The sequence below is a fragment of the Protopterus annectens genome, chromosome 1.part2 (genome assembly GCF_019279795.1).
Source record: "Protopterus annectens isolate FY-2018-M chromosome 1.part2, PAN1.0, whole genome shotgun sequence".
Classification (NCBI taxonomy): domain Eukaryota; kingdom Metazoa; phylum Chordata; order Ceratodontiformes; family Protopteridae; genus Protopterus; species Protopterus annectens.
Window position 1 is genome coordinate 931,479,472 of NC_056727.1, and position 19,941 is coordinate 931,499,412.

The window sequence follows — 19,941 nt, forward strand, 5'->3', positions numbered from 1 at the left end:
CTTACCTTTTGGAAGCCCCCCTTGGGGGGAAAACTAGCACTTTTTTCTCAAAACTGGCAAACAATCACCAAAGACAAATGGGTTTTAAATATTGTGTCTCAAAGTTACAGGTTCCACTTTCATACTTTACCAAGGCTAAAAAGAATGCCAGACCTGCCACAAAATCAATGGGCAGAGGCACAAAAACAAATTTCAGCCCTCATGGACATGAGAGCTATTCAAAAAGTACCACAGTAGGAACAAGGACAAAGATTTTACTCAAGACTCTTCCTGGTTCCCAGAAAGGACAAGGCCTGGAGGCCCATACTAGACCTTTCAATTCTAAATACTTACCTGGATATTCCGAAATTCAAAATGTTGACATTACAGCAGCTTCTAACCATGCTGGGCAGGAACGCTTGGCTTGATGTCCTTCAAGGATGCATCTGCAGTCCTTACAAATGGGTTGTCCTGTCGTCAGGCAGCCCTTCGGTCGGCCGGATTCCAAAGTCTGGGTCTGGCCTCGGCTGATGTCACACTTCACCCGACGTCATAGCTGCAGTTATTCGGGTATAAAGGTATCAGCCAACGCCATCTTCTTTAGTCTTTCTTGCTGCGTGGCGCCCGAAGCAGAAGCTGTTCGCAAGTGCCGGTCGGTCAGAACCAGAGATTACTACTACCGAAGACTTCTAAAAAGCTAAGTACCCCGTTGGGGACTCTTTCTTGCCTCAGCCGATGTCAGAAAAAGTGAATAACTGTTTAACTTGTGGGAAACAAATACCTCATAAAGATTTCCACTCTTACTGCTTACCTTGTTTAGGCCCAGACCACGACGTAGCAGCTTGTCTAGCCTGTGCTTCTTTCAACCGGCGGACGCTTAGACGTCGGTCGGAATTTGCTGAGGAGTTTTTCGGCTCCGCTTTTGCTTACATTATGCCGTCGGATACTCCGACTACGCAAATATCTAAAAAGCGCAAGGAAAAGGACCGACACTCGCGGTCTGCGGTTTCGGCCGAAACTGCGGTTAAACCAACCGCGAGTGTCTCGGTTTCGGCTGAAACCGAGTCCACAGTTCTTCCTTCGGCCGAAAGCTTACCTCCTACCGAGGCCTCATCCAGCATGGCTGAATCTGCTACTGAAATCCCTCCCGCTCTTGCAGGTTCACAGGATTTATCTGATACTATCCCTTTGGATATTTCTACCCCTGCACGTGGAGCTGCTAGGCCACCTGCATCCATGTCGATTAAGGCCTTTGCCAGGGCTAAAGCAGCAAAATCTACCACAACTGTGCCTGCTAAGACCCCCTCTCACAGGCCTAGCTCTAGTTCACAAATGCTTAGTCTAGCAGAGGATCTCATTTCTTTGATCCGGGGATCCCAACCACACCCAGACAGGGCCTCTCACCCTCCTCCAGAAAAGAGGCCTAGAGTAGAGCCCCCTGAGCCAGTTTCTTCAGATGACGACTCTGATGAATCAGATAATTCAAACCCTCCAGAGGGCCCTTTTTCTCCTTATGAGAACTCTGATGCAGAAGAGTCCATTCCTTCTGCCTCTCCGCCTGAGGAATTTTCTTTTGGGGAAACCTTGCATGCTATGAGGGAACAATTTCAATGGCAGGGCCAGGATTTTTCAGACTCTAGGAAAAGGCTTAGAACCTTTTTGCATTTGCCACAGCATAGGCCTTTAGCCATTCCTCCAGTACTTACTGTTGTGGATGATGCATTTAATGATGCTTGTACTGCTCCTGATTCTCTTCCTCCGGCCCCTGCTAAGCCTGATGGGTACTACAGGGTTCCGGACACACATTATCATTTGTATAAGGCTCCTTTTGCAGATCCCGAAACTATCTCCCAGGGACCCAAGGCTGTAGCAGCTACCTCTGCCAAAATCCCCCTCCTCTCTGAAAGGGAATCTAGGGCCTTAGAGAGATGGGGTAAAAAAGTTTACACTTCTGCTACTCTTTCAGCTAGGGCCTTGAACTGTCAATTCCACATAATTCAGTATCAGGAATTTATGTTAGACCAGTTAACTAAAAAACTGTCCTCGGATGAACCATTAGACAAAAAATCTGTTCAGGAAATGGTACATAACATTCAGCAGGTCAGTAATCATTCCTTAAAATGCGGCTATGATGCACTGGAGGCTAAAGACATGCATGGTTAAAAGAGCAGTCCTTACCAGACCATGTTAAATCAAAGCTCCTAGAAGCTCCCATGGATAAGCTCAATTTGTTTGGCTCCCTTGCACAGCAGGTGCTGAAGAAGGTGGAAGAGAAAGCAAAATCTGTCCAGACAGTCAAGGATTTCTTGCATGTCCAGCCTCCAAGGTTTAGCAGGAACTGGCCTTCCAAGAATTGGTCCTTTCTAGACACCTCCAGAGCTCAGAGAGGCAGGAATAGGCGCTCAAGAGGCAGGGGTCAATCCAGAGGTGCCTACAGGGGACGTCAGTGGCAGGCTAACAACCAGCGAGGTACAGCCACAGATCCAGCCACCACCACTTCCACAGGACAATCACAGTGACTTGGCTCTGGCACCGCCTACCAGGGAACAACTAGAAGCACCCTTAGGCGGGAAGCTAGCCTTATTTTCATTAAACTGGCATTACATCACAGGAGACAAATGGATTTTACAGACAATAGACCAAGGTTACAGGTTTCACTTCCATACTCTACCAAGGAAGAAAGGAATGCCAAACCTACCTCCAAATCAGAAAACAGAAGCTCTAGAACAAATAACTCACTTACTAAGGATGAGAGCTGTAGAACGGGTACCATCAATGGAACAAGGGCAAGGATTTTACTCCAGACTCTTCCTGGTACCAAGAAAAGAAAACCAATGGAGACCTATTCTCGACCTGTCCGCTTTAAACACATACCTCATTGTTCCAAAATTCAAAATGCTGACCCTACAGCAACTTCTTCCCATGCTGGGCAAGGAGTCTTGGCTGGTAACTCTAGATCTCAAGGAGGCATACCTGCACGTCCCCATACGACCAAATTGCAGAAGATACCTCAGATTTCTTGCAGGATCAGAGCATTATCAATTCTCAGCATTGCCCTTTGGCTTATCTACTGCACCCAGAGTATTCACGAAATGCCTGGCATCAGTAATTGCTCATTGCAGGCTTCAGGGAATTCAAATTTACCCTTACCTGGACGACTGCCTGTTACAAGCGGACAACAAAAACAAATTAACAAAAGACTTGAAAAGGGTCATTCATCTACTGCAAGTCCTGGGATACACAGTCAATATAAAAAAGTCAAGGCTGATACCATCCCAAAGGGTAACCTTCTTGGGTGCAGAGCTGGACACATCAAAACAAATGGCATTCCTGACAGTAGAAAAACAGGAGCAACTCCCTCTCTACTTCATGGCATTAACAAAGCAGAACCAGCTAACAGCAAGAAAAGTCCTGCAAGCCCTGGGTTACATGGCATCCTGCATAATATTGATTCCACATGCCAGACTACATATGAGAAAGTTACAGTGGTACCTAAGGAATTTATGGTCTCAGCACAAGCACAGCCTAGAAACCCAAATTCCAATAATTCCATGCCTGAAGCAAGAATTTCAATGGTGGGCTCAGGCCTGTCAATCAAACAAAGGACTGCCCTTCCACAGCACTCGACCAAGCCAGACCATCACAACGGACGCCTCAGACCTCGGTTGGGGGGCGCACATGCTGGACAAGTGCATACAAGGCTTATGGACTCAAGACCAGCTGCACCTACACATAAATCAAAAGGAAATGCTGGCAGTAAAACTGGCAATTCAGACATTCAGACCATTTCTTCGACAGGGTCAACTGTTGATAAGGACGGACAACACCACAGTTATGTGGTACATCAACAAACAGGGAGGCACACATTCATACCCTCTATGCCGGATGGCAATGGACCTCTGGAATGTGGCCCTGAGCTTCAACATTCAGTTACAAGCAATTTTTGTGCCAGGAAAAGAAAATATACTAGCAGACATCCTAAGCAGAACTACCACGGATGCCCACGAATGGATGCTGCATCCGGACATCTTCAAAACCATTACAGGGAAATGGGGACTACCAGAAATAGACTTGTTTGCATCCCCACACAATCACCAACTGAAAAAATTCTGCACGAGGACGTACCACCCACTTGCTTGGAAAGTGGACTCCTATCTTTCAGTTGGAAAAACCTGACAGCATATGCATTCCCACCTCTTCCTTTGATGCACAAGGTGCTATTGAAGATCAAAGAAGACCGTCAAGGATCATCCTGATAGCTCCAGACTGGCCAAGGCAACATTGGTACCCATTACTGAGGAGTATGTCTCGGGAACAAATATGGCCTCTGCCCCTAGTTCCCTTACTGTTAACACAGAACAACTTCAAAACCCTGCATCCAAACCTGAAAACACTGCAGCTGGCTGCCTGGAACATTGCATAAGACCAAATAACCCAGATTTATCTCAAAGGGTTAAAGACATTATCTTGGAGGCTCGCAGACCCTCAACAAGAAAAAAAATATTCAGCAAAATGGAAAAGATATCTCATTTGGAGTACTGCAAAAGGAGAAAATGTGTCACTGGTAAACATAGCTAACATCCTGGAATACTTGGCAGAGCTCTTCCACAATGGCCTGTCCTATTCTTCCATTAAGATTCATGCATCAGCTATTTCAGCAGAATACAACTTGGATCCTCCAGTCTTCTCACATCCTCTGCTCAGGCAGTTTCTGAGAGGAATTAAGAATGTAAAACCACCTAGGAAGCCACCATTGCCAGCATGGGACTTGAACTTTGTGCTAGAAAAGTTGACACTCCCTCCTTTCGAGCCAGCAGCAACAGCAGAATTACAGTACTTATCATGGAAAACTGCTTTCCTGCTTGCAATCACTTCAGCAAGAAGGGTTTCTGAACTACAGGCATTAATGGCAGTACAGCCCTTCCTGATCTTCCATCAAGATAGAGTGTCCATGAGAACTAATCCTACTTTTATGCCAAAGGTGGTCTCCAGGGTATCCTTAAACCAAGCTTATCCACCTGCCTACATTCTTCCCCAACCCACAGAACAGGGGAGAAAGACTGTTGCATACCTTGGATGTACATAGACAATTACGTTACTACCTGGACAGGACCAAGAGCAATAGAAAAACTGACCAGCTACTGGTAGCATATGCAACAGGAATGGAAGGAAAAGCAATTTCAAAACCGACAATCTCTAAGTGGATAGGAAATTGCATTAGATTTTGTTACTCTTACCATGGGAAGAAAACTCCAGAAAACATCAGACCTCACTCTACAAGGGCTACAGCCACTACCACAGCTTTTTTACGAGTGGCTACCAAAGACATTTTAGAGGCTGCTACTTGGAGCTCCGTGCATACATTTGCCAAGCATTATAATTTACCCTTATACTCCAGATCCCGAGCAGGTTTTGCCACTGCTGTTTTGCAAGGGATCTTAACTACACTATAATCTTATTACTCCTCCTCCCCCAGTTTGGCTATGGTATTCTACCCATTTGTAAGGACTGCAGATGCATCCTTGAAGGACATAGTACAGTTTTGTACCTACCATAAATGTAGATGTCCGATAGGCATGCATCTGCAGTCAGGATTACCCTCCCTCCTTCCCCTCTGAGGTACTCCTAGGGTATTTACCCATCTTCTAGCTAGCTGGGGGAATCTATTATGGTGTATTTGTTTGTATATATGTATATACATGTTTATCTTATTTGCTCTCTCTTATTTGGAAACTTTTGCAATTATCCAAATTTAGCCTTCCTAGAGGGCACCTGGCATCTGGGGCAAGAAACACTGAGGAAGATGGCGTCGGCTGATACCTTTATACCCGAATAACTGCAGCTATGACGTCGGGTGAAGTGCGACATCAGCCGAGGCCAGACCCAGACTTTGGAATCTGGCCGACCGAAGGGCTGCCTGACGACAGGACAACCCATTTGTAAGGACTGCAGATGCATGCCTATCGGACATCTACATTTATGGTAGGTACAAAACTGTACTTTACTCTGGACCTCATAGAGGCATACCTGCATGTCCCTATCAGACAAAATTGCAGAAGATACCTCAGATTCAAAGCTGGTACAATGCACTACCAATTCTCTGCACTGCCCTTTGGCTTATCTACTGCGCCCAGGGTATTTACAAAGTGCCTGGCACCAGTAATTGCATTTTGCAGACAAAAAGGAATTCAAATATATCCATACCCGGATGACTGCCTCATTCAAGCAGAGGCAAAGGACATTCTTCTACAGCATCTGGCGTTTGTAAAAAGGTTGCTAACTTCTCTAGGGTACACAGTAAACAAAAAGAAGTCAAAACTAGTGCCCTCACAACAGATTATATTCCTGGGTGCCAGCTTAAATACAGCGGCCCAGATGGCTTGCCTCACGCAAGACAAACAGATTCAACTAACTCAATATTTCCAATTACTGGCAAAAAAGTCCCATCTCCCTGCAATAAAAATTCTGCAGGCCCTGGGATTCATGGCATCCTGCATACTACTACTGCCATATGCCAGACTGCATATGAGGAAACTACAATGGTACCTAAAAAGTGTTTGGACTCAGCACTCTCACAGTTTAGAAGCAGTAATACCAATGATTCCCTGCCTAAAACAGGAGTTTCGCTGGTGGGAACAGGCATGTCACCTAAACAAGGGTCAGCCTTTCACCCTACCCACAGCCAGGCAGACTCTAACAACAGATGCTTCGGATTACGCCTGGGGAGCACACATGGCAGGAAAATGCATTCAGGGCAAGTGGACCTCAGACCAGATGCATCTTCACATCAATCAAAAAGAGATGTTGGCTGTTCAAAATGCCCTAACAGCTTTCAAGGACCTTCTGCATCCAGGACAATTATTATTAAAGACAGACAACACCACAGTAATGTGGTACATAAACAAGCAAGGGGGCACTCATTCTTACCCCCTATGCAGGCAAGCCATGACCTTGTGGAACATAGCTCTAACGTACCAAGTTCACCTGCAAGCACAATTCCTGCCAGGAAAGAAAAATACTCTGGCAGACAATCTAAGCAGAAATGTCATGGATCCTCACGAATGGAAATTGAATCCACAAATCTTCAGCATGGTAATGCAAAAATGGGGATGCCCAGACATGGATCTTTTTGCCTCCCCACTGAATTGCCAACTACAAAAATTCTGCACAAGGACTTATCACAAACAAGCATGGAAACTGGATGCTCTTTTATTCAGCTGGAAAAACCTAAAAGTTTATGCCTTCCCGCCTCTGCCTCTCCTTTCAAAGGTACTACTAAAAGCCAGACAAGAGAAACCACAGATGATCCTGATTGCTCCAGACTGGCCACGTCAACACTGGTACCCTATCTTAAGGAACCTAGCTCAAGGCCCACCATGGATTTTGCCTCAAATTCCACACCTTCTGACTCAACAAAACAATGCAGGGTCAGCTCAAAACCCTAAACCTGGCTGCATAGCAGATTTATTAGTCAAACAGGCAACACCTCTCTCTAAAGCGGTTATGGATGTCATTTTGGAGGCCAGGAGGCCTAGCACCAGGAAAGCTTACTCAGAAAAATGGAAGAGATCCTGCGCCTGGAACCAGGCTCAAAACCTTGACCCTCTTGTTCCAAACATTCCTCAGATTTTACAATACTTAACTGAGATGCTGGACAGAGGCCTATCCTTCTCATCAATTAAGATCCACGCCTCTGCCATTTCAGCACATTACAACATGGATCCTCCTTTATTCTCTCATCCCTTGCTAAAGCAGTACCTCAGAGGGGCTAAAAACATAAGACCATCCCGGAGAGCACCAACACCAACTTGGGACCTCAGTTTTGTTTTGGAAAAACTGACCTTGCCACCTTTTGAGCCAGCAAATACAGCCAATCTAAAATCTTTATCATGGAAAACAGCTCTGCTCCTGGCAGTAACTTCAGCATGAAGAGTCTCGGAGCTACAAGCATTAATGGCAGTGGAACCTTTTCTAATTTTTCATCAGAACAGGGTTTCTTTAAGGACAAACCCTACCTTTATGCCAAAGGTGGTATCTAGTGTGGCTCTTAACCAAACCATCCATTTGCCAACTTTTTATCCAAACCCCCAGAATGAAGGACATACTTCTTTGGACATACACAGGCAGCCACGCATCTACTTGGACAAAACAAAAGCTATCAGGAAAACTGAGCAACTGTTTGTAGCATATGCTGCAGGATCACAGGGCAAGGCTATCTCAAAGCAGACTATATCCACTGTATTCGTTACTGCTACACACAGCATGGGAAATCAGTCCCAAATAGCATTAGGCCACATTCTACCAGGGCTACAGCCACTTCAGCGGCCTTTCTCAAAGGAGTACCTACCAAGGAAATTTTGGAGGCTGCAACTTGGAGCTCAGTGCACACCTTTACCAAGCATTACCACCTGCCTCTTTACTCTAAATCCAGAGCAGGATTTGCCACTGCAGTTCTGCAGGGTCTCATAGCCAGTCCTAACTCTTTATAGGCCAGCCACCCAACCTTAACTTTGGGATTCTACCCAAGAGTGATGACTGCAGCAGTGTAACAAGATGAACCATAGTACAGTTTTGTACCTACCATAAATGTAGATGTTAGAGTGTTCACACTGCTGCAGTCCAGGTTACCCTCCCTTCATCCCCTTTGAACTAGCAGGCCTTATCTATACCTTTCTATCCTATACAACCTTTGTGGTGTATTTGCTTGTGACTGAAGGTATTGTTTTTATTTTATATGTTTTGCCTACCTACTTGGGGGCACCTGACATCTTTGGCAAGAAAAACTGAAGAAAATGGTGTCGGATGCATCTTATATACCCCTGGCGCACTGACATCAGGGAAGAAGCGACAGCAACTGACGCCGGACCAAGACTTTGGAACTCTGGCCAACTGCGGGACTGCCTGACAGCAGGATAACCCAAGTGTGATGACTGCAGCAGTGTGAACACTCGGAACACCTACATTTATGGTAGGTACAAAACTGTACTTTAGTTTCTCCACTAATTCATAACCACTGTATGCCTTCTGCCTTTAACACAGAAGGAGACCTCATGGTGGACTCAGTATCCTCCCTTGAACAAGGAGGTGCTCTCTTGGTCACTAAAGCATACTATGACATTTACAAGACACCTCTGACATGGCTTGGGGAGCCCATATGAGGGCCTTCAGGTTCAAAGGACAAGATGAGGTGGTAAACACATTTAACATCAAGGAATTGATGGCCCTCATTCTGGAACTCAAGACCTTTTGCCAATTCATTGAGTTGTTAGATATCCTACAAGTAGGCAGACAGCACTACAGTAATGAGATACGTAAGCAAGGAGTGCCCACTCCTGCATACTATACAGGTTGGCATTTCAAGAGTGAGTCATTGCAATAAAGACCGGAAAATATCTAAAGGCCACATACATACATTCGAACCAGAAAGTAGTTTATCAGACAAGGTGAGCAGCAGGGATGCAGATCCCCATGAATGAATGAATGCTTTACAGGGGAACATTCTTGGATCTAACAAGCAGGTGGGTCATGCCAGAGGGAACACTGTTTGCTTCTCATCTGTACAGGCAGCTGAGACAGTTTTGCTCAACTCTAGCAATTCCAAGAGGCTGGATGATAAGATATCTTTTCCCCTGGATTGATTGGATCTGTTTCTATACGCTTTCCTTCCCAGAGGCTCAATTCTCAGAATTTTGAGAAAGGTACAGGAGGAGAAGCCCACAATAACTCTCATAGCTTCCTTTTTGCCAAAGCAGCATTGGTTCCCTCTACTTAACATCCCGGCAAGAGGATAACATGAGGAACTGCCTGAGTGAGTACTTCTGAGTCAGAGCAAGAACTCACTGCTGCACCCCATCCTGGACACACTGAGGCTGGCAGACTCCATAATCTCACACTTAACCCAGGCAGGCATGAATTTTCTGAGGATGTGCTAAATATGATGGAGGCTATGAAACCCAATGTAAGAAAATCATACCTAGCAAAATGAAATAAGGCTCTCCTTCTGATGCCATTCCAGATGCCTTAACCTCAGAAAGACAGAGGTAACATGGGTCATCCTGGAATGCCTGTCAGACCACTAAAAATCACGCTTAGCTTATACATCTGTAAAAGTTCATTTGTCTGCTAATTCAGCTTGTTCTGCCCATGGAACTCTTCTGCATTATAGACCTTCAGTTGAGCAATTCTTATTGAGAGTTATTCATTTTAGACCATCTAAGGGACAGATGGCTCCATCATGAGACCTTAATTATGTTGGAGAAACTGACATTGCCACCCTTCAAACCAACAGCCTCTTGCATTTTCCAGTTTCTTTCTTGGAAAACGGCGTATTGGTGATAGTCACCTCTGCTAGATGGGATTCAGAATTGCAGGTATTAATGTGCAAGATTAGTCTTATATAAGACTTCTTTTATATAAGACTCTCTAATGCTTTACATACAAGACCAGTAAGAATTATTATGGAAATGATCAATAGAGATATAGTAAACCTCCAGACACCGGACCCAATCCAGTTTGGTTTCGTCAAGGGCAGATCATGCCTACTCAACCTGGTGGACTTCTTTGAGAAGGTAACCAAAGCAATGGATGAGGGAAAAATGGTTCACTCTGCCTACCTTGACCTGTCCAAGGCATTTGACATAATACCCCACTTGGGCATTGTTGACAAACTCAAGATGCTAGGTACAAACTGGTATGTTACTCAGTGGATAGCCAGCTGGCTCACAGACAGTTAACAGGAAGTTAGAACTGGGGAGTCCACCTTTACAAAGAGGCCACTCACAAGTGAAGTCTCTCAGGGTTCAGTCCTTGGGCCACTCCTTTTTGGCATTTACTTCTCTGAAGTCAAGGCCAATCCTAGTGGCGCCTGGCTGACCATATTTGGAGAGGATTGCAAACTAGGAGCTGTCATTGAATCTCACACTGACACAAATGTTCTCCAGGAGGAGCTGACAGACAAACAACTGGTGTCAGAGCCATGGACTAAAACTAAATGGCAAGAAATGCATAATGGTATCCTTTGGGAAGTCATCCACCCTTGGTAACTCATATTGACAACGCACCCTTAGAGTTGACCAAGTAGTCAGGGACTTAGGGACACACACAGATAGTAATGTAGCCTTTGACCATCACGTTTCTGCAGTAGTGAGGGAATCATTCTGTTATGCAACTTATAAACAAAGGTATGACATCTAAGTCCAAGGAAGTCATTGTTCCACTCTGTTTGGCATTCATCAGACCTATCATTGAGTACATTGCCCCCTTTGGTATTTACCTAACCAATTGTATCCAACAATTGGAACATCCATAGAGGTTTCTCACTAAAAGAATACAGGGTGTAAGTAAAATGTCCTTTGCAGACAGCATCAAGGTCCTATCTTTGTATTCTGTCTCCTACTGGCTTTTGAGAGATCTATGCCTGGCAATATAGAGCATTGTCAGACCCCACTCTGATGGACCTCCTGCAGAGCCACAAAACAAGCAGCACCAGAATTACCTGTTCTAAAGAATTAAACCTTACCTGCTGGAGAGACATGTATGTATCCCAGAGACTACCCAGTCTGTGGAACAGGCTCCCCATCCATGTGAAGCAGAGTTCCTCTCTAATCCAGTTCAAGTGTAACATGGACAATTGGATGGGGAACAGGAAATTCATCCCTGATTTGGCACCTATGTCTCTAATGGACACAGGTAACCTGTAAATGGTTCATCTCTCAGGCACCTGCTTGTAAACGTTTCATCTCCCAAGCCCCTGCTTACACTTAAAAAGGGTATCACAACTTGTCTGAGATTTGGAATGCATCGCTAGGCTTAAAAAGACCCTTGTGGTCGTTGGCCTACTAAATACATATGAAGAGTCCTTCGTATTCCATCCAGATGGTGGCTTTACATACCAATCCTTCTAAGCCCAAAGTGGTTACTGAATTGATCTTTAGACCATTCAGCCTCCAGTGTTTTTTTCCCTAAGCCATATAATTCAGGAGGAAAAAAAATTCCTAAAGGTGCACAATTGGCTGAGGTTTTACTTGCACAGAACAAAAGAATTCAGGAAAAAAATGACCTGCTGTTTGTTTACTTTGCAAAAGGGAAGGAAGATGAGCCTGTTAAGAATCAAACCCTTTGCAAGTAGGCCAAGTCAGTACATTTCTTTTTGTTGCTAGCACTATGTGAAACAACTACCAGGCCACGTTAGAGCACATTCCACTAGAGCTGTGGCTGCCACCACTGTTTTCCTAGGAGTTTCCACCTAAGCCATTATAGAAGCATCAACCTGGTCCTCTGTCAAGATGATCTGCAAGAACTGCAGTTTAAGGGCTGCATCCAAAATGAGAGTGAGGATTATTTGCCTCTGCTAGTCTACAAGAGCTAATCTAGTAATAGTTCATCCACCTCCCTCCCCCTTTATCCCTACTTTGGGAGTCTTTCCAAGAGTAAGGACAGCAACAGTAAGTACTATAATTAACGTAGCACATTTGTATTAGCAGATTACCATAAATGTAGATGGCTGAGTAGTTTACTCTTGATGTAAACATTCACTCCTACCATCCTCAGTCTTGCCTCTTGCTTTCCTGGGTCCTTGTGGGGGTTGGTGTGGCAGCCCTATCCTTTTTCACCATTCCCCTTTTGATTTTATCGTATCAGGCCTTCACCAGTGTTTTTGTTGGCCTTTTCCTTCAGAGCTTCGTGGAGTGGACCTTGGCCAGTGTTGGAGTTACCTCCTGGTTCACTATGCTCCAGGGCTGAAGATTTCTTCCCTGCTTCTGCCTGGGCAAAAAAGATCTGAAGGTGGCTTACACCAGTGCACCCTTTACACTACTGATGTCCTTGCACCAGGAGGATGCTGGCCAAAGCCCTGATAGATACTGTGCAGCTGTGGGCTACCTGGTTGGCAGGATATCCCAAGGTGAGGACTCAACAGTGAGCTACTCAGTTCCCTGCATTTATAGCAAGTTCCTAACACATCTGTACTTTTCACTGCTTCCAGGTTTTGGTTAGGGTTCTGTTTATGAGATGCCTACTTGAGCTGTGGCTGAGATTGCCTAGCTTTTAGTGTTAACCGTGGATTGCTGTCATTCACTTTCATTAGACTGGAGGCCTTTATCTGCAGCGTATTTCCTCTGTATACTGTTCTGACTCCTAAAGCATTGTATCAAGTATGTGTATGCGGTTGAAGGGTCTGTATTTGCACAGAAAACGTTTAGCAACTTTGTTTTCAAAGTTATTGTACTGTCCTCTGATTTTTCAAAGCAGGTTTTCATTATTTCTTAGTTTGGAAAAATGTCATTGACAATAGGGACTCAGTTTACACCAAATTGTCAGGCTTATTGTCTATATATTTGTTCTGTTACAGATTACTACAGGAGCAGCAGCGACAAAAGGAGTTGGAACGAGAGAGACTGGAACGTGAGAGAATAGAACGTGAAAGACTCGAACGGGAGCGTCAAGAAAGAGAGCGACTCGAAAGGGAACGATTAGAACAGGAGCAGCTAGAGAGAGAAATACAGGAGCGTGAAAGATTAGAACGAGAGAGACAAGAGCGAGAACGACAAGAACGGGAGCAGCAGGAGTGGGAACTACAAGAAAGAGAACGATTAGAACGCGAGAGACAGGAATTACTGGAATGTGAAAGGCAGGAGAGAGAGAGACTTGAAAGAGAGAGAATAGAAAGAGAACAGCAAGAACAGCTAGAAAGAGAACAGCTGGAGTGGGAACGGGAGCTAAGACTAGCAAATGCTGGTAAGTATTGCATGACTTTGTAGCTGGTGGATTAATGCCACAATGTTTGCTAATATGCAGAAATAAAAACAGAGTGGTGTATTTTGATAATTTTAGAGTTTTGTTGACACCCAGTATCTATATGAATTTTGAGTAAGTTAAGTGCATCACTTCTGGTTTTTATATTTCACTTAAAACATTCACGACTAATTTATTTATTAGTTGACCTTTCTTTGTAGGTATGAACCGCCCTTGTTTATTCTTTGACACTTTATAGTTTTTTAAACTCTGGGAATTGTTTTTGTTGTTACCTTGCTTTCTGCTTGTTGATGAAGCACTTCATTTAATTGAATTGACTTCTGTCCTCAGGATGTTGAAAGATTTCTTCATGCTTCCTCTTAGTTCACAAATTGCAGCTTTTTTTTTTTTTTTATAGAGCATACTGAAGGTCGTCTAGTTATTGAAAATAAACTCCTAAAAAACCTTAAACGATATTCTTGGAGCGGCCACAGCAAAATTGTTTGTGTAAATAAAAATAAATTTAGGTGACCACCTTCATTCCAACACATTTAGTCCTTCATCAGAAAATTCTGTTCATTCAAACTATTTGTAGCAGCCACCTGAAATAGTTCACTATTTAGTGAAACAATAAAATTATCTGAATGATACATGGTTAAGTTTTAAGTCACAGTATTTGCAGTGAAATATAACAATGTGTTACATGTGCATGAACAAAGTTCAAGTCACAGATTTGTAGAGGCTGTTGTTTTGTGCATTGTTTTGAACATTCTGTAAAAGGATTACAAGAAAGATCAGTTTCTTTTGCTATAACACAAGTGGAGCATATTTTGATACAAAACTGTCAGTAGCATTTGCAGTGCACATACTTTGAGTACAGTGAAGTAAGACATGATTTCACTAGTAAAAATATTCCAACAATTGCGTGTTAACATTAGCACTGTATAAACAATATATACTGTGCATCACAGAGGTCAGCAGTTGTAGTTGCCATCCTTGTGAACAGTGCCTCAGCCAGGATTCATGAAAGTGAATCACATGCATGTTACCAGACATTGTAATAACATGGGGAGTGCCATGCAGAGCAATTTGTTGCATCTCTTTGCAGTCAGTAAGGAAGTGTGTGTGTGTGTGTGTGTGTGTGTGCGTATAACAGAATTCGCGCATGTTGCGAATGGTTTTATCTGCCAGTCGTTAGAGGGATGAAAAGCAGACTTCAGTTGAGGTTGGAGCAGTGTAGGTGTGTTAAGTGAAGGCAGTTAACACCGCTGCACTGTAACCTGATGAAATTTATATTCAAATTTATATTAGTGTATTAAATTGGTGAATATTATACATTTTGTATGCTTTTAGGAATGTAGTTGTTGCCAAAGAAATACAACAGTAAAACTCGGAAAAAAGTGGTCTGTCTTGGACACCACCCCAGGGTATGGTTGAGTGATCTGCCAAAAAGTAATAGGGCTCAGCAGGAGCCTGCTAATAAAGACATACATTATAAAAATAGATTTGAAACTTAAAGAACTTCCAGATGGTAATGGGTAAGCCCCACACAGTTTGTCACATTCTGATTACGTAGGCAAAATGGATAAAAATATTGCTGGTGTAGAATCTACCCTGTCGTATCACTCAGATCATCTTCAAGAAGTGAATTTGGATTTGAAGAATTTCTGAATATGGAATGGTAGAGTTAAGTATGGCACTAACGAAAACTCATCAAGTCTATGTGGTGGACAGAGCCAGAGGAAAAACTGAAGTTTGTAGGAAAATGCTGCACAAGCTATGTGGTAGTGAGAGTTTGAGTGGACAAATCTAATCAAGATAAAATAGAGTGTACACAAGCTTTTTATGGTCTGGCATACAAAGTCAGGATTCCCACTACCAGTGCTGTACATTCCTAATCTTTTTGAAGGAGAATTTTTTTACTTGACATTGGGTCTCTGGGAAAACGGTTGAAAGTGGGCGACACTAGAGTTTTTCGTGAGCTGGGTCTCTCAGCAGAGATTGCAGCGATGAGCTGCTTCCGTCCAGGTAATTAAGTCACGCGGGCAACTTAGATGGAAAAATTAGATGGGTGTATCCTACTCACCTTAAATTGCATTTGCCTGTTGGTATGGCGGCTGCCTTTATTTTACTGGAAGAAGCATAAGCCAGAATTCAGCAAGTTGCTACTGGACTTGAATCTGGTTCAGAGGAAATTTCAGTACCTCTCTCTCTCTGACGGTGTGAATTGCAATGAAGGGAATAAAGCTGCAGGAAATATGGAATGATTTTCTCTTTTGGAAGAGAATGTTGGGCAGGTAGAGTGACACTTTTGTTGTTGAAAGGCAGTACCCTCAATCCACTGGACAAACACTGTTGTGGAACGAGTTCATTATTTCTCGTTTATGCTCTTACTACAGCAATGTCTGGAAAAATAGAGCTTTAGGATAAATAAACTTCATGACACCCATGCAGACGGACAACAGAGGTACGACTGCTGAATCCTACACAAATGCTTTTTATAAGCACTTACACGAGTGCATGGATCGTACTGTCCTTAACAGAACTAAGATGCTATCCTCCAAAAAAAGGAAGACAGTCTGGTGGTCCTCTGCCATAAACAAACTCTACAACAGAAGAAAGAAACTGTTGCAAAAAAAGTAAAATCCCATGACTGGAGGAGCTCCCTGGTCAGCCTCAGTAAGAAGATGAGATCCCTCATAAAATCCTCCAAAGCTAGAAAACAAAATTGCCACTTACTCTAAAGACAACCACAAAGCATTCTATAGCTATGTCATGAATCTCAATGGCAACACTCAGATCTGCTCTGAGTTACAGCACAATGGCACTAAATATACAGAACCAACTGATATTGCCAACATCCTGGCAGATAGGTTCAGTGCTAACTTTACCCCTCTCTCACCCCCTAGAGGGCCCATCTCTATACCAGAAGAATGCAAAGTTCCTGTAATAACGGCTGCACAGGTGAAAAACACCCTCTCCAAAGCCAAGAAGACAGCATCCATGGGACCTGACTATATCCCAGGCTGCGTTCTATATGAACTACAGAACAAACTGGCACCCCAGCTAAGTACCATGTTCAGTCATAGCCTCACCTCAGGTTTTGTGCCCACTGAATGGCGCAATGTGACTGTTATCCCACTCCACAAAGAGGGAGCCACGACGGACCCTGGGAACTACCGCTCCATTAGCCTGATGAGCCTGGTCTGCAAGGCCTTGGAACGTATCATCATGGAACTTGTAAACAAAGACATTTGGTAATCTCCAAACTCTGGACCCCACCCAGTTTGGCTTTGTAAAAGGCAGATCATGTTTCCTAAATCCGATAGACTTTCTTGAAGCAGTCACCAAAGCCATAGGTGAAGGGGTAAGGTGGTTCACACAGCCTATCTAGATCTTGCCAAGGCTTTTGACACCATCCCCCACTATGGAATTATAGATAAACTCACTAAGCTAGGTATAAATCCCTATGTCACAAGATGGGTTGCCAACTGACTCACAGACAGAACCCACACTGTGAAAGTAGCAGACTCCAAATCTGACTTCATACCAGTGACAAGTGAAGTACCACAGGGTTCAGTCCTGGGTCCTCTCCTGTTTGGTATCTACTTCTCTGAAGTACAGGCTAACACAGAAGGTCTTTGGCTAATGAGATTTGCAGGTGACTGCAAACTAGGAGCCATAATCGAAACTTCTAACGACGTGGACATCCTACAAAAGGGCCTCACTGAGACACGTACCTGGTGTCAAAGCCATGGCCTGAAGCTCAATGCCAAAAAGTGCATTGTCATCCCCTTTGTTAAAAACTGTGTACCCATGAACTGCCACATAGGTGGTAGTCTACTTAACACCGAAAGTGTGATAAGAGACTTTGGGGCACAGTTGGACAGTAGTCTCTACTTTGATAATCACATCGCCACAGTGGTCAGGAAATCCTTGTACGTGCACACCACATCACAAAAGGTTTCTCGTCCAGAAAAAGAGGTCATTGTTCCCCTCTACTCATCACTCATTAGACCCATTATAGAGTACAGTGCCCCTTTTGGTATGTACCCCACAAGACATCTACAACAACTGGTGAGGCCAGAGAAATACCTCACAAAGAGGATTACTGGCCTCAAACAGATGCCCTATGCAGACCGTCTCAAAAAAACTCCAGCTTTACTCCGTCGCATATAGCCTACTCAGAGGCGATCTCTGCCTAACATACAAAGCTATGTCAAACCCGGAGCTATTGGACATGCTCCACTTAAAGAAATCCCAATCCCTCCAAGCTACACGCTGTAGGGACCTAAACCTTGTCACCACAATAAACAGAACATGCTGGAGGGATAGATTCCTGTCCCAGAGACTTCCCATACTCTGAAACAAACTACCTATCTATAGCAAACAAAGCTCCTCATTAGTACTCTTCAAGAAAAGTCTTGATGATTGGATGGGAAATAGGAAATTCACCCCGGGGTATCACTTCTGTGGCTCTGCTCGACAGGGGCATAGGAAAATAATTTTCTTGGGTGGCAAAAGCCAGGTTACCTTTTTGGCTAGGCTTATATAGGCCCTAGGGCCAATAGCCTAGTGCCCACCTATAAAAGATGTGTTACACACTACTTAAATTACATTGTTTACATTTTAAGTTGTAAACAAGAATGTAGCCCTACTGGAAGCAGTGAATGAAATATAGGGGGCTGTTCATTACATAAGAGGCTTGTGCAAGCACTGTCGGGGTACACAGCACATTATAATGCAAACAGTGTCTTTGCTAGGTTGTATTAAATATTTGCTTCAGACTGTTGATAGTAAATCTGTTTAAGCAAAAATAGTAACTAGTGATTGATCTTTCATGCATGACTGCATGTTGTGTCTGGGTGCAAAATAAAGTTAACTATTTCATTGTCTGCAGCAACAGATAGTTTGAAAAGTGATGTTTGGCATGGGGGAGGGGTGAAGAATTTGTAATTTTGGGAACTTTTATTACAGGGAAATTGGACATTTGTTTTTTCTTGGCCACAGCATAAATTGCTGTATGATTGCATTGTAAGCTTCAGTTTTAGAACAGACATAATGCCTATTTACTTTGGTTTGTAAATAGATTAGAAAGTTTTGGGTTATAAATCTGTTAAAGCAACTATTATTTTTTCAGTGCAAGATTTGTAAACAGCAAATTGTGCATAAAGTAACTATTAACTGTGTTTAGAAGTATGTTGATAGACTCAAAGCTCTGTTTAATTATGCTTAAGGAAACTAGCAATGTTTCGTGGAAAAATATGATGGCTGGAAGACTTTATTACAGAGTTAACTGGGATTGGATCTTTATTTCTTTGCTGATTTTTTTTTCATGAAATATTAATGGTATTTCCTGTCCAGTCAAGTGGTCAGGTATTTAAGAATTTTCCAGATAGTGTGTTTTTTGTAGGGAACGCGTATGAAAAAAGAGGATCATACATAGTTGAAGTGAGGGTTTGATAAAGGGGTTTTCATCTTGTGTATAGGAGGGAGACGCATTTAGAAAGAGGTTGTGTATTGATATAATGGATTAGACAGGGGATGTGAATTGAAGGGATGTAAGAGGTTAATAGGGGGCAAGTTTTAACTCTAGTAAATGTGTACATTCCACCAGTTACTAACGTGAAAGTCTGTTTTGAAGGAATGGATAGTGTTAGACCGAGGGGTCTGATGCTCTGGACTAGAGACTGGAACTTGACACACTGAAAGAAAGTAAATGAGGCCATGGAAATGTGATACCAGCATTATTAGATTCCTTGATAAGTATAGAAAATGGATGGGGAAGGTAGATGTGCATAACGATAAGTGAATTGTAAAGAGAAATGTTCTTAGGGAGATGTATACCATAAAGCATTTTTTGCTTAAAATGGATATGGATGCTTTGTGGAAAATCTGACCACTCCCTTTGGTATTGAAGCTTGGCTTAGATAACAGGCTTGTTCCCAAACTATGGAGATTAAGGTTGTATAATTGTAAGGGTACAGAGTTTGAGCTTAGTTTTGGACACTTTGTAGAGGAGATTCTATCCATGCAAATACTGAGAGAGATCTTCTCTCAAATTCTGTGTGTTGAATTTAAACAAAGTTAGCACAATTTCTGTTGATCTCGTATCAAATGTAAAATTCTGGCTAATGACAAGGTTGTTGGGCTTAGAGCCAAATTTCTTAAATCTTTAAGAGGTGTTTGCAACAGGGAGCCACGATGTAGAAAATTAAATACACAATTATG

General features: G+C 43.2%; 1 protein-coding gene across 9 annotated transcripts in view; it reads left to right on the forward strand.

Moving 5' to 3' along the window:
- The window catches only part of ENAH (ENAH actin regulator), a 1,657,477-nt gene that overhangs the window by 1,324,418 nt on the left and 313,118 nt on the right, over positions 1 to 19,941 (forward strand). For all 9 annotated transcript variants that reach the window (XM_044059827.1, XM_044059830.1, XM_044059831.1 and 6 more), the window contains one exon: positions 13,328 to 13,713. In XM_044059827.1, coding sequence (XP_043915762.1) covers positions 13,328 to 13,713 — 386 coding nt within the window. The remainder of the gene's footprint in view (positions 1 to 13,327; positions 13,714 to 19,941) is intronic.